Source organism: Leucoraja erinacea, chromosome 9 (genome assembly GCF_028641065.1).
Source record: "Leucoraja erinacea ecotype New England chromosome 9, Leri_hhj_1, whole genome shotgun sequence".
NCBI lineage: Eukaryota > Metazoa > Chordata > Chondrichthyes > Rajiformes > Rajidae > Leucoraja > Leucoraja erinaceus.
This window is the reverse complement of record NC_073385.1, coordinates 70,757,108-70,771,049: the sequence shown is the minus strand read 5'-3', so window position 1 is coordinate 70,771,049 and position 13,942 is coordinate 70,757,108. Positions and strand designations below refer to the sequence as shown.

Below are 13,942 nucleotides of genomic sequence, written 5' to 3'. Positions count from 1 at the left end.
CTGGCCATTCCTATTTGTTCTTGAGCAGTTGCTACCCTGATGTTCAATCCACAGCCATTATGAATATATATCTTAATGTTCATATTATTGATATAATTATTAATAACACTTACTCGAGGGCAGTGTAGCTGTTGATGCTGACAACCAGGAGAGGTAATGGGTTTGAAGCACTCTGTTTTCTGACCTTCAGGTCTTGTTGGTAGCTTGATTCAAACACATGGAAACAAAATCTGACTAGTACGTTAAGTCTCCTTGCAACAGGTCAAATGGTTAAATAAACTCAATCCATACACTGATAGCATTCCAATGTCAATAAATAATATCATAGAGTATTTGTCATCTGCAAATTTGCTAATGTTACTTTTAATCCCATCATCTAAATCATTAATGTATATTGTAAATAGCTGCGGTCCCAGCACCGAGCCTTGCGGTACCCCACTAGTCACTGGCTGCCATTCTGAAAAGGACGCGTTAATCCCCACTATTTGTTTCCTGTCTGCCGACCAATTTTCTATCCATGTCAACACCCTACTCACAATACCGTGTGATCTAATCCAAAGCATACCACCTCATCTGTGAAACAAGGTGTTCTGGCCTGGGCATGTATGGCTGCTGAAGGTACTGACTCACTTATCTTCATTGATGATACAACTGCTGATGGTAGTAGCATAATTAATTCTGAAGTGTATAGACACATCCTATCTGCTCAAGTTCAAAACTCATTGGCCGGAGGTTCATTCTACAGCAAGACAATGATCCCAAACATACTGCTAAAGCAACAAATGAGTTTTTCAAAGCTAAAAAATGGTCAATTCTTGAGTGGCCAAGTCAATCACCCGATCTGAACCCAATTGAGCATGCCTTTTATATGCTGAAGAGAAAACTGAAGGGGACTAGCCCCCCAAAACAAGCATAAGCTAAAGATGGCTGCAATACAGGCCTGGCAGAGCATCACCAGAGAAGACACCCAGCAACTGGTGATGTCCATGAATCGCAGACTTCAAGCAGTCATTGCATGCAAAGGATATGCAACAAAATACTAAACATGACTACTTTCATTTACATGACATTGCTGTACCCCAAACATTATTGTGCCCTGAAATGGGGGGACAATGTATAAACACTGCTGTAATTTCTACATGGTGAAACCAAAATGTATAAAAATGGCCTTTATTAAAATCTGACAATGTGCACTATAAGCACATGTGATTTTTTCGATTACAAATTTCAAATTGTGGAGTACAGAGGCAAATAAATAAATGATGGGTCTTTGTCCCAAACATTATGGAGGCCACTGTACAGCGCAGAAACAGGCCCTTCAGTCCATCGACTCCGTGCCGCCCAGCGACCCCTGCACATTAGCACTATCCCACACACACTAAGGACAATTTACAATAATACCAAGTCAATTAACCTAAAAACCGGTACGTCTTTGGAGTGTGGGAGAAACCGAAGATCTCGGCAAAAGCCCATGCAGGTCAAGGGGAGAACGTACAAACTCTGTACACAGTACTCGTAGTCTGGATAGAACCTGCAGCAAGGCAGCAATGCAACTGATGCACCACCGTGCTGCCCTTAATGACCTTGTATCATTTTAGTATTCTCAACCGCTGGTTAAATGCAACTTTTTGTGATAAAGATAACAAAACAATAAAATGCAAAGGATTGGGATTCATTTTTAGGGGAGCAGAATTAGAAAATCAGGAAGTAAAGTGATACGTTTGTGGAACCTTTGGTTGGTCACATCAACAATGCTGTGTACGGCTCTGGACAATATAGAAATATAGAAACACTTGTAGAGGCAAAATCATTTACAGAGATGGTAGGAGTCTACATTCATCAGAAAAGGATGCCATTTTATTCTTGGAGATATCATTGTGAGATAAATATGTCTTAAAAATTATAAAAGGTATTTGATCCAATGAAGGGGATTGATGGTTCAACTTGTGGAAATGTTAAATACAAATGACCATAAATATATCACAGTAATTAATTCACCAGTTTTCAATCTTTATCTATCTCCCAATGATTAAAATGTGCAACTTCAGACATCGTTCACTGATGTCTTTATGGGGAAGTTAAAGAATATAGGCAAAAGAAGAGGAAGAGAAGGATCTACAAAGAGGATTAAATGAGGAGGCTGGTGTCAAACATGAACTCATGCTCTTTCTTATTCTGTAAATTCTGTGACAAGGCACTCGAATGTGTTCCTATTATTTTATGGAATCAAAGCATTCTTGAAAACAAGGACGAATAAGATGAGTTATATTAAAAACAGAAAGAATGGAATGCATATTCCAGATTTAAACCCTTTTAATAGGATAATTCAGATTTGCTCTGCTTCCCCCTAAAAGGAAGCATTGTCTTTGAGTTTAGGCGACAACGTTATACTCCTTATTCTCTGTTCCAACTCTTATCTTTCACTCTTTCACTGAAAGTGGGTCCCTGTTCCAGTGGGAGCTGGCTCTGATCATTCTGATTTGCAGTAACACCTTGTGGGCAGCTTATAAAGAAGTAATATACAATTACCAGTGTATAAAATTTGTTAATTCTTCCAAGCAGTAACATAAAACACTCTTCTTCAGATCCTTGCTGATCTTGCCCGATTCGTTCAAATGAGATGCAATCATCTGAAATGTCAAAACAACTTAGCTTTACATGAGGCATTATCTGCAATGATCAGCTTTTGATGATAATACCTGAAGCTAATTCCAGTTACTTTATTGTGCTAACTATACCCTAATTTGCATTACATCTTCTCCATGTCCCATGGGGAAACAGTTATACAAGGGATGATGGAGAGGCAAGAAACATGAAATTATTACAGTTCATAAAACATTTGACTATTGATTGCATTCTAAAAGGGCTGTCCCACTTGGGCGACCTAATTGGCGAGTTAAGAAGAGTTTGAAAAAATGACATGTTGAAGACCTCCTTCGACTATGTTGAAGACCAGCTATGACTAGTTACGACTAGCTACGACTAACTTTGGGAAAATTGGACACCAAATAGTGGAGAGAGCTGAAAGCTATCTACGACTACCCTCAATTACCTACGAGTAACATGCCGATCTACTACGACTAAACCTAGCTGAGGCCTTGAGTACGAGGAGACCACTCCTGAGCATGAAGGAGAATTATGAAGACCTCCTATGACCTCGTGTCGAGCATGCTGCAAGTATAAGTCATGGGCAAACTCGCCAGAATGCGCGGATTAAGTCGTCCAAGTTTCCCCACCACCCACACACATACCCAGTTAAAAAATAAATAAAAACTACATTCAAACGAGACAAAAAATAATACAAAGACAGATGGACTGCAGAGGCCCCTGCGACGTGAATCTCGCCACCCACCCACCTCTATTGGAAGTGTTTATGTCATTCTCTAATGGAAGCCCCTGACTGACTATGTTCCAAATGGCAGCCAGCCAGAATGCGTTAGCCCACTCCAGGCTACCTGCCCACCACCTTGGCAGTGCAGCGTAGGTTCACGAGGTTAATCCCTGGGATGGCGGGACTGTCATATGAGGAAAGATTGGAAAGCCTGGGCTTGTATTCACTGTAATTTAGAAAGATGAGATGGCGCGCGGTTGCGACCCGACCCGACCCCGGAGATTCGGAGGCTTACCACCCACTATAAGGAAAACACTTCTATGTTTACCCCATCTAAACTAGTCAACCTATGGTGAAGGAAAGAACTGCAGATGCTGGTTTAAATCTGAAGAAGGGTCTCGACCCAAAACGTCACCCATTCCTTCTCTCCACAGATGCTGCCTGTCCCTCTGTGTTACTTCAGCATTTTGTGTCAGCCTATGGTGTACTTCCATCAAGTCTTTTCTCAATGTTTTTTTGGCTTTGAGGATAATAATTCCAGTCTTACCCTACTGAAATACCTCTTTCTTACAACTCTCGCACAAATTGCAATAGTTACTAATTCAATTAATGTTCAGTTCCAAATTGAAACCTGTAATTTGTTACGGGCAGAGAGGGGCATATCCAGGTCAGTGAACCGTTGAAAAGCTTGGACGGACCAATTTCTTTAACCTTTACTTTAGACTTTGGTGAAATCATGACATTAAAACCTCAAGAACCTACACACTTACTGAAGTTCCCCTTTAAAATCGCAACAGAAAAATTTAAATATTTGGGTATTCAGATTACTAGAAAATATAAAGCATTATTCAATGCTAATTTCATACCTTTATTAAATAAACTTAATACACAGATTAAATTTTGGAAAACACTTCCCTTATCATTATTAGGTAGAATAAATGCAATAAAAATGATCTTCCTACCACAATTACTATACCTATTTCAGTCTATACCGGTATATATACCAAAATATTTTTTTAAAAAATTAGACTCTAACATTACAAATTATATTTGGGACTATAAATCACATAGAATCACAAAAAAACACTTATGTAAACCAAAAGAGGTCGGGGGGACTTTCACTTCCGAATTTTATGTATTATTACTGGGCAGTGCATATTAAGAATATGATTTATTGGTTGGATAGTTCTACACAACAGACAGAATGGATAAAAATGGAGAAGGAGGATTGTCATCCTTGTAATATAGGAACGATCCTCTTTTCCCCCAAAAAACTGAATAACACAATATATAAGAAGAACCCAATTATATATGGTACAATAAGAATTTGGAAACAAATAAAATTATCTTTAAAATTAAGAAATCTATCACTGTTAATGCCAATTGCGAATAACCCTTTATTTAAACCATCTCTTATTGATAAGACATATAACCAATGGGAAAGTCTCGGAATTAGAAGGATCAGGGATATGTACGAAACAGGAAACCTACTATCATTCCAACAACTACAATTAAAATTTAAATTGAAAAACAATCAATATTTTAAATATCTTCAGATTTGCGACTTTGTGAAAAAATATATACAAGGATATCAAAAAGTAACTCCTGACTTATTGGAAGAAGCAATGAATATTGAAGCTGACTCACAAAAATTAATATCCTATTTATATAATAGTATTCTAAATATAGACCTACCATCGACAGAGGTACTTAGAGAAGAGTGGGAACGGGAATTAATGATAAAAATTACGAAGGTTAAATGGGAAAAATACCTGATATATATTCACAAATGTTCAATTAATGTAAGACATAATCTAATACAATTTAAAATTGTACATAGATTATATTATTCAAAAACAAGATTGAACAAATTTTATCCAAATATATCCGCCACTTGTGATAAATGTCTAGCCCAAAAGGCAACTATAACACACTCCTTAGTTTCCTGCATAAAACTTTATAGATTTTGGAATGATATTTTTGAAATACTTACAAAATTATTCAAGACAAGAATGGAACCTAATACTGAAATGATTATATTTGGTGTAATGGAAGATGGGAATAAATTGAACACATCTCAAAATCTATTCCTTAATTATGGTTTAATAATAGCAAAAAAATTAATACTTAAATTTTGGAAGGGTACATCAATACCAACGCTTAAAATGTGGATTGCAAGTATGTTGGACACTGCTCATCTTGAGGAAATGCGATTCCTCCTAATGGATAAATCAGACCAATTCATAACGAGTTGGTCTCCATTCGTCGTTTTTTTGGAATCATATGGTGTAACACAATTGTAAAAAATAACTGTTTCAGGACTGGACGAGGGTTGGTCAAGACTATAAATAATGATCTCCTTTTCTTTTCACTATTTTCTCTCTCAACTTTCTTCATTTACTCGTTTTCTTTCTTCACACACTATATATTTCACATTTTTCTATCCTTTACTATCTAACCTCTTTTTCTTATTCTCATCTTTTTTCAATGTAACAAAAAAAAAAAGAAGTTGTACATAAAATGTATTATGAAAATATATATTAGGCACTTTGGTGCCATATGACTGTGCTTACTTCTAATAAAATAAAATATAAAAAAAAAAAAAAAAAAAAGACTTTGGTGATAGTGTGGAAACAGGGCCTTGGGCCCAGCGAATCCAAGTCGACCAGCCTGTACAATGGTACTATCCTACACACTGGGGACAATTTACACCACAGAAGCCAATTAACCTTCAAACCTGTACTTGGACTGTGGAAGGAAACTAAAGCACACGGAGAAAAGCCACATGGTCACAGGGAGAACGTACAAAGTCCGTACCATGGTCAGGATAGAGCCCCGGGTCTGTGACGCTGTAAGGCAGCAACTCTACCGCTGCCCCACCACTGTGGACGGAAATATTCAGAACATTGAGACATTTACCTCACATATATCAGAGGCAACATGAGAATGATAACAACCCATCATTATTTCTGGTTCATATGCAGATTCTGACCATTTTGATTTGTCTTCCTTCAGTGTATTTATCATCCATGTTGGAACTTTTAACTGCAAGTCAAAAAGGACAGCTGTTATCCAAAAAATCGTGTAATTACTTAATGCTAAACTTCTGTGTGTGAGAATGTTTTGAGTTGATAATTTTTTGTCATTTAATTGACAATCATTTTTAACTAAATTGTTGGACGATGTATCAAATGTTTCATATCTTGCAATATCTTTAGATGTGCATATATCTGGCGCTGTGAGGCAGTGGCTCTACTGCCCACATCACTGTGCTACCCACAAGTGTAGACAAGCCTCTTCACATTGCCACATGATTACTTTTTCCTTAGCGCTTTTTTAAATCCTTATTGTTAGTTTTTGCCAACCCCCTCCCCCCACAAACCCCCGCCCACACACGCTCCTCCCCTCCACCAAACCACCCCCCTCCCACATCCTCCCTCCCCCATACCCCGCCCACACGCACACCCTCCCTCCACCCCCTCACATCCCTCCTTCCCCCCCTCGCAAACCCCTCCCACCCATATACACACTTCCCCCCCCCCCCCCCCCCCCCCACCATACACCACCGTGGTGACCGGGACCCAACGGGTCCCACTTAGTCTAGTGAGAATGAATAATCTGGCTGGAGAAAGAATGCCACCATGAAGCAGAGGTTGTGATGCTGCACACGAGACGATCTCTCCTGAAAACATACTCAAGGTTTCTTTCTGTACATTTAAAATTTTCCAATGTTAATTTAGATGAGCCACAAATGTCAGTCATCATTGAATTTGTACCTTTAAAGCTTCAGTGTACTTGTCCATGATATTCTTTATAATCCCTTGGTCCAACAGTGGTCCCAGTTCTTCTACATTTACCTCTGGTAAAAGATCAGGATGGTTCATAACATCCCCACTGTAAACAAAGTGCATTCTTTAGCCTCTTAATTTTCATAATTTACACAATGGCGATCCATGTGAAGATTGCAACTCACTCACAGCGCTAGAAATGTCAATTTCTGCTTACTATTTGCACAGAATATTGCCAGAGTTTTAAGTTATTTTACATTTCCTACATCTGCAGTGTTCTGATTGTAAAATGACTGTTGTGGTCTTGTTTCATCGATAACAAGTGGCAAATGGGTGTATGCGTGCTTGCTAAAACATTAAAATATGATTAAAGAAAAGCACACCATCACAACAGTAAAACAATTTAAAAGATGCAATGCTTCCGTGGCTTTAATGCAAAGAAAAATATATTTTCCCAGGATGGAAAAAATCAAATAGTGGAGGGCATAGCTTTAAGATGAGAGGGGCAAAGTTGGTGTGTGGGACAGGGTTGTTTACACAGAGGATGGTGAGTGCCTGCAACGCATGCTGGGGGGGGGGGGGGGGTTATTGAAGTAGGCACATCAGTAGCATTTTAAATATTTTTGGATGGGCAGATGGATATGCAAGGAATGGAAGGATATGAGCTATGCACAAGTAGATAAATGATGGTCCTGGCACTATGTTCAGCACCAACATTGTGGGCCGAGCGGCCTGTTCTTGTGATGACCTGTTCAATGTTCTGTATGCTTCATTAACAAGATTACATCCAAGATATATTTTATGTGGACAATGCCTGCTTTGCATTAGGGGTGCCGAGTGTGAAATTAGTCGCAATGACTCAAAATGATGGATAGTAAAGTCAGAGGGAAGATGCATGACCATCCCCCCTCCCCCCCCCCCCCCCCCCCCCCCCCCCCCCCCCCGAGTCATAGTCATAGTGTGATACAATGTAGAAATAGGTCCCTTGGCCCAACTTGTCCACACCGGCCTACATGTTCCTGCAACACTAGTCCCACCTGCTCGTGTCTGGTCCATATCGCCCCAAACCTGTCCTATCAATGTACGTGTTTAAGTGTTTCTTAAACGTTGGGACAGGTCCCAGCCTCAACTACCTCCTCTGGCAGCTTGTTCCATACACCCCACCACCCTTCGTGTGAAAAAGATTCCCATTAAATCTTTTCCCCCTCACCTTAAGCCTATGTTCTCTGGTCCTCGATTCCCCTATTCTGGGCAAGAGACTGTGCATCTACCCAATATATTCCACTCATGATTTTATACACCTCTATAAGATTATTCCTTGGAGCTCAGGAGGATCAGGGGTAGAGTCCCAGCCTACTCAACCTCAGCCTATAGCTCACACCCTCTAGTCCTGGCAACATCCTCGTACCCTTTCCAGCTTGCAGCATCTTTCCTATAACACGGTGCCCAGAACGGAACACAATACTTAAAATGCAGCCTCACCAACTTCTTATACAACTGCAACATGACCTCCCAACTTCTGTACTCAGTATCAACTAAGTTAACCTAATATCTGCCAGGCTTGCCCTTCCTCTCTTCCAGTTCCCCTACCCTCCTACAATTAGTCTGAAGAAGGGTCCTGGTCCAAAACATCATGTATCCATGTTCTCCAGAGATGCTGCCTGCCCCACTGTGTTATTAGCATTTTGTGTGATTTTTCATTAAATCATACGTTCAATGTGTGGTTTCCTGTCTGAATGATCATCAACCTTCAATATTAACACCTTTGCATTTTTCAACAATATTGTTTGACCTAGTGAATATTTGCAGCACCTAGTCCACTGAACTAATGGGTATGAATTGCTATTGCCTTGTATACTTAAAAATACATGGGATGTTATAATAAAAACCCTTCACACTTCATATGTCTTATTAATGATATTTAAGCTTCCAATTTAATCACATGTATGTGTCAATATTTATTTGGCAACCTTAATAATGTTTTAAAAGTTAAATAAAATACCAGCTGGATGTTTAGCTGTGAGAATTATTTAATGCAATTGGTCACTTAGCCTGTTTGCTGACATTTTAGATATATAGCAAGGATTGGGTGAAACGGATGCTTTTTGGCAGCAGGAGACAGGAAAACAGGATTATCTTGGTGTGACTTTTCCTTCCAGGTCAACAGTAATCATTGTGGACACAAGGAACTGCAGATGCTGGTTTTCAACAAAAGACACAAAGTGCTGGAGTAATTCAATGGGGTCAGGCAGCATCTCTGGAGAACATGGATAGGTGATGTTTCAGGTCTGGACCCTTGTCGGACTCGATAGGTGACATTAGCCCCCTTCTTCAAATTCAATCAAGACCATAAGATAACGGGGTAGAATGAGGCCATTTGGTCCATTGAGTCCACTCACCATTCTAGCGGCCGATCTATTAACAACCAGGTTCAGGAATAGCTACTTCCCCACAGCCATCAGGCTATTAAACCTGGCTCGGACAAAACTTTGATTATTAATAACCCATTATCTGTTATTTGCACTTTATCATTTTATTTATTCATGTGTGTATATATTTATATTACGGTATATGGACACATTGATCTGTTTTGTAGTAAATGCCTACTATGTTCTGTGTGCTGAAGCAAAGCAAGAATTTCACTGTCCTATACAGGGCCACATGACAATAAACTCACTTGAACTTGAACTTTTCACCCTCAACCCCATTCTCATGCCTTCTCCTCGTAACCTTTTATAGACAATAGGTGCAGCAGTAGGCCATTCGGCCCTTTGAGCCAGCACCGCCATTCAAGGTGATCATGGCTGATCATCCACAATCAGTACCCCGTTCCTGCCTTCTCCCCATATCCCCTGACTCCGCTATTTTTCGGAGCCCTATCTAGCTCTCTCTTGAAAGCATCCAGAGAACCGGCCTCCACCACCCTCTGAGGCAGAGAATTCCACACTCACAACTCTCTTTTACCCTCTAACTAACCAAGAATCTATCAATCTCCACTTTAAAAATACCCAATGACTTGGCCTCCAGAGCCGTCTGTGTCAATGAATTCCACAGATTCACCACCCTCTGGCTAAAGAAATTGCTCCCCATCTACATTCTTAAGGTGCCTCCTTTAATTCTGTGCCGTCTGGTCCTCAACCCTCTCCACATCCACTCTATCCAGGCCTGATTCAAGGCTGCAATCAAAAGCAAGGATAATTGTTGCTTTTCCATTTTCTGGATCAAGAGCCAGCAATAATCTTTCCCTGCTGATTCGAAATGTCCTCAAACAATATCTAAAAAATATTAAACAATATGAATGAGTGGTCAATCTACCTTTTGTAGGTGTGAATAATCCAGTTGAGCAGTGCATAAAGATCATTAGATTCGAGCTGTTTTTGTTGGATACATTCCAAGTGAGAAGATACAGTTTGGTGATAATATTTCAGGTACACATTAAAAATATTGTAACTTCCCGGATAACTCTTTTGGGTAAAGTTTTTGACAGTTTTCAAATCCTCCACAATGGTTTGTTGAAGGTCTAATAAGTGCAGTGCCATCCATGAAGCCTTCTGCTCCTTTGCAACGAAGGGCAGGTTTGATATCCGTTCCTTTACACTTTTGGCTACTGTTTCTGCCCACAATTCTTTCCACTTTCTGGGTCTTCTGAAACACTCAGCATCAGAATGATTCATTGCCTCTTGCCACTCTTTATCTGCTGCTTCTTCCACATCAATAACGTTAATTGCTGAACGCAGATGGCTGCTATTTTCTTCGGGCATAGTGAGGGAATTGGCAATTATGGACGTTATTTGTTTGGCAAGTGCGTCATGAAGCAGATGAAGATCTCGAACTTTGATCTTGTTTTTTTGGTGGCATTCGTCATCTTTTGCAAACTTTCTCTCATTCAGCAACTCCTTTTCCAATTTATTTATATTTTCATTGGCCTCCAGAAACAATTTATTGGTTATTAACTGGTTTATTTCCATTACTGCAAGATAAAATTAAACACAATGAGTCACAGTAAGTGGGTTGAATGCATTATATTCAACACACTTTTAGTTTAGTTTAGATATAGAGCGCGGAAACAGACACTTCAGCCCACCGAGTCTATGCCGAGCAGTGATTTCTCCCCACACTAACAGTCTCCCCTACACACTCGGGATAATTTACAATTTTACCAAGCCACTTAACCTACAAACCTACACATCTTTTAAGTGCGGGTGGAAACTGGAGCACCCAGAGATAACCCATGCAGGTCACGGGATAATCGTACAAACTCCATATAGACAGCAACCATAGTCAGGATCGAACCAGGCACAGAAATCGCTGTCCAAACATGGGGGGGGGGACACACAATTTCTTGGCAGGCGCGCACGCGAGGTTTCGGCCGTGGGCCCTATGGTCGTTAACATCGGCAACTGACCTAGTTGGTGACCTACTCCGAACTCCGGCAACAGCAGAATCATGGGGCTTTATCAGCCCGTTTGCGGGGCCTTTCATCGCCCGGCGGGGGCTTCGAGACAAGGAGCCTCAATCGCCTTGATGCACCCCCTCTAACTGACACCTCCCTCCTCCAATCATCGCGCTGAATCATCATGGGCCCTCCACTGACTGCTGACCGACGTCCCTCTCGTCCAATCGACGCCTTCGATCATCAGTCCCACCCCCACTGAAAGCGGAGATTTTAAACAGCTTTTTTTTTTCACTAAGTTTTCAAATCCGGATTACAAAAAATGGGGGTGGGGGATCGGCCCCCACCTCTCAAAGCAGGAGAGGGCGTGTCCCCGCCCCCCCCAGGGATTTCCACGCCAGGATCGAACCCAGGTCTCTGGCGCTGTAACGCAACAATTCTACCGCTGTGACACAGAGCCACCCTATTTACATAACTTTTTTTTTCTGACAGTTACATCTCTACTATATTTCACAGTATTTTGCACAAAAACAATGAAACAAGTTTAACGTCTATTAAAAGGAAGAATAATTCATGATTTCTTACATTTTCAAATATTCCTGTGAATGTATTACAATACATACATAGAAAATATATATGTGCGTCATCACCGAAATGTCACCCATCGAAGTTCTCCAGAGATGCCGTCTGAGCCGCCGAGTTACTACGGCATTTGTGCCCCCTTGTGGAAGATGTCGGCAGTTCAGCTGGGAGTTTCTCTCCACCGCCTCCTACATTCTTTCTCACCCTCCCACTGTCGAAACTGGAAGAGCAGCGAGCCCGGGCGACATTTCTATACCTACGAGGCAGACGGGAGGCCCTTGCCATCCACCCGTGGCAGTAACACAGGTCATTCAGGAAACGGGACCACCTACTGTGAATTGTTACGTGAGTGCGTGTAAGTATGACATCACACACTTCAGCACGAAGTGTATAGAGGAATAAACAATAGACAGTAGGTGCAGGAGTAGGCCATTTGGCCCTTCGAGCCAGCACCGCCATTCAATGTGATCATGGCTGATCATCCCCAATCAGTATCCCGTTCTTGCCTTCTCCCCATATCCCCTGATTCCGCTATTTTTAAGAGCCCTATCTAGCTCTCTCTTGAAAGTATCCAGAGAACCTGCCTCCACCGCCCTCTGAGGCAGAGAATTCCACACTCACCACTCTCTGTGAAAAAAAGTGTTTCCTCGTCTCCGTTCTAAATGGCTTACTCCTTATTCTTAAACTGTGGCCCCTGGTTCTGGACTCCCCCAACATTGGGAACATGTTTCCTGCCTCTAGCGTGTCCAAGCCCTTAACAATCTTATATGTCTCAATGAGGTACCCTCTCATCCTTCTAAACTCAAGAGTATATAAGCCCAGCCACTCCATTCTCTCCATATGACAGTCCCGCCATCCTGGGAATTAACCTTGTAAACCTACGCTGCACTCCCTCAATAGCAAGAATGTCCTTCCTCAAATTAGGGGACCAAAACTGCACAATACTCCAGGTGTGGTCTCACTAGGGCTCTGTGCAACTGCAGAAGGACCTCTTTGCTCCTATATTCTATTCCTCTAGTTATAAAGACCAACGTGCTATTTGCTTTCGTCACTGCCTGTTGTACCTGCATGCTTACTTTCATAGACTGATGTACAAGGAACCCCAGATCCCATTGTACTTCCCCTTTTCCCAACTTGACGCCATTTAGATAGTAATCTGCCTTCCTGTTTTTGCTACCAAAGTGGATAACCTCACATTTATCCGGATTAAACTTCATCTGCCATGCATCTGCCCACTCCCCAACCTGTCCAAGTCACCCTGCATTCTCATAGCATCCTCACAGTTCACACTGCCACCCTGTGCCACACTGAATGTGTGGCAAAGATGAGAATACAAGTGTTCCCCAACCAGTTACCATGGATGAACAGAGAGGTCCATTCACAGGTGAAGCCCAATTCTGCTGCTACACGGGTGGGTTTCAACTAAATAGTTGGGGGCGGGGACGGGGGGGGGGAAGGTATAGGCAAATTGAAAATACAATGATGAAGTTAAAGGGAAAGAGAGTATTGGAAAAGTTATGAAATACACCAGAATTAACAGGACAGAAAGCTTACGAAGAGATAGGAGAGTATGGCGAAGTGAAATAGGAATCGATGTGAAAGGTGAGATGAGTAATGGATTACATTTATTATATATGAATGCATGAAGTATAAGAAGTAAAGTGGATGAGCTTGAGGCTCAGTTGGAGATTGGTAGATATGACATTGTGGTGATTACACAGATGTGGCTGCAGGAGGATCGGGTCTGGGAACTGAATATTCAGGGTTATACACCCTATAGAAAGGACAGGCAGGTGGGCAGAGGAGGGGGGGTAGCTCACCTGGGGTAGTGGGGTTGGTGAGGGATGA

The 13,942-nt window shown here is 41.3% G+C and overlaps 1 protein-coding gene across 4 annotated transcripts in view; it reads right to left on the bottom strand.

Moving 5' to 3' along the window:
- Nucleotides 1–13,942, bottom strand: part of LOC129700574 (exocyst complex component 3-like) — a 59,729-nt gene that overhangs the window by 14,129 nt on the left and 31,658 nt on the right. For 3 of the 4 annotated variants that reach the window (XM_055641193.1, XM_055641191.1, XM_055641190.1), the window contains exons 3-7: nt 10,435–11,089; nt 7,108–7,225; nt 6,251–6,376; nt 2,530–2,630; nt 114–203 (exon numbers count right to left, since the gene is read on the bottom strand). In XM_055641193.1, the coding sequence (XP_055497168.1) occupies nt 114–203; nt 2,530–2,630; nt 6,251–6,376; nt 7,108–7,225; nt 10,435–11,089 (1,090 nt within the window). Of the gene's footprint in view, nt 1–113; nt 204–2,529; nt 2,631–6,250; nt 6,377–7,107; nt 7,226–10,434; nt 11,090–11,524; nt 11,679–13,942 lie in introns of those variants that run through there. The other variant, XM_055641194.1, reaches the window with a different exon arrangement.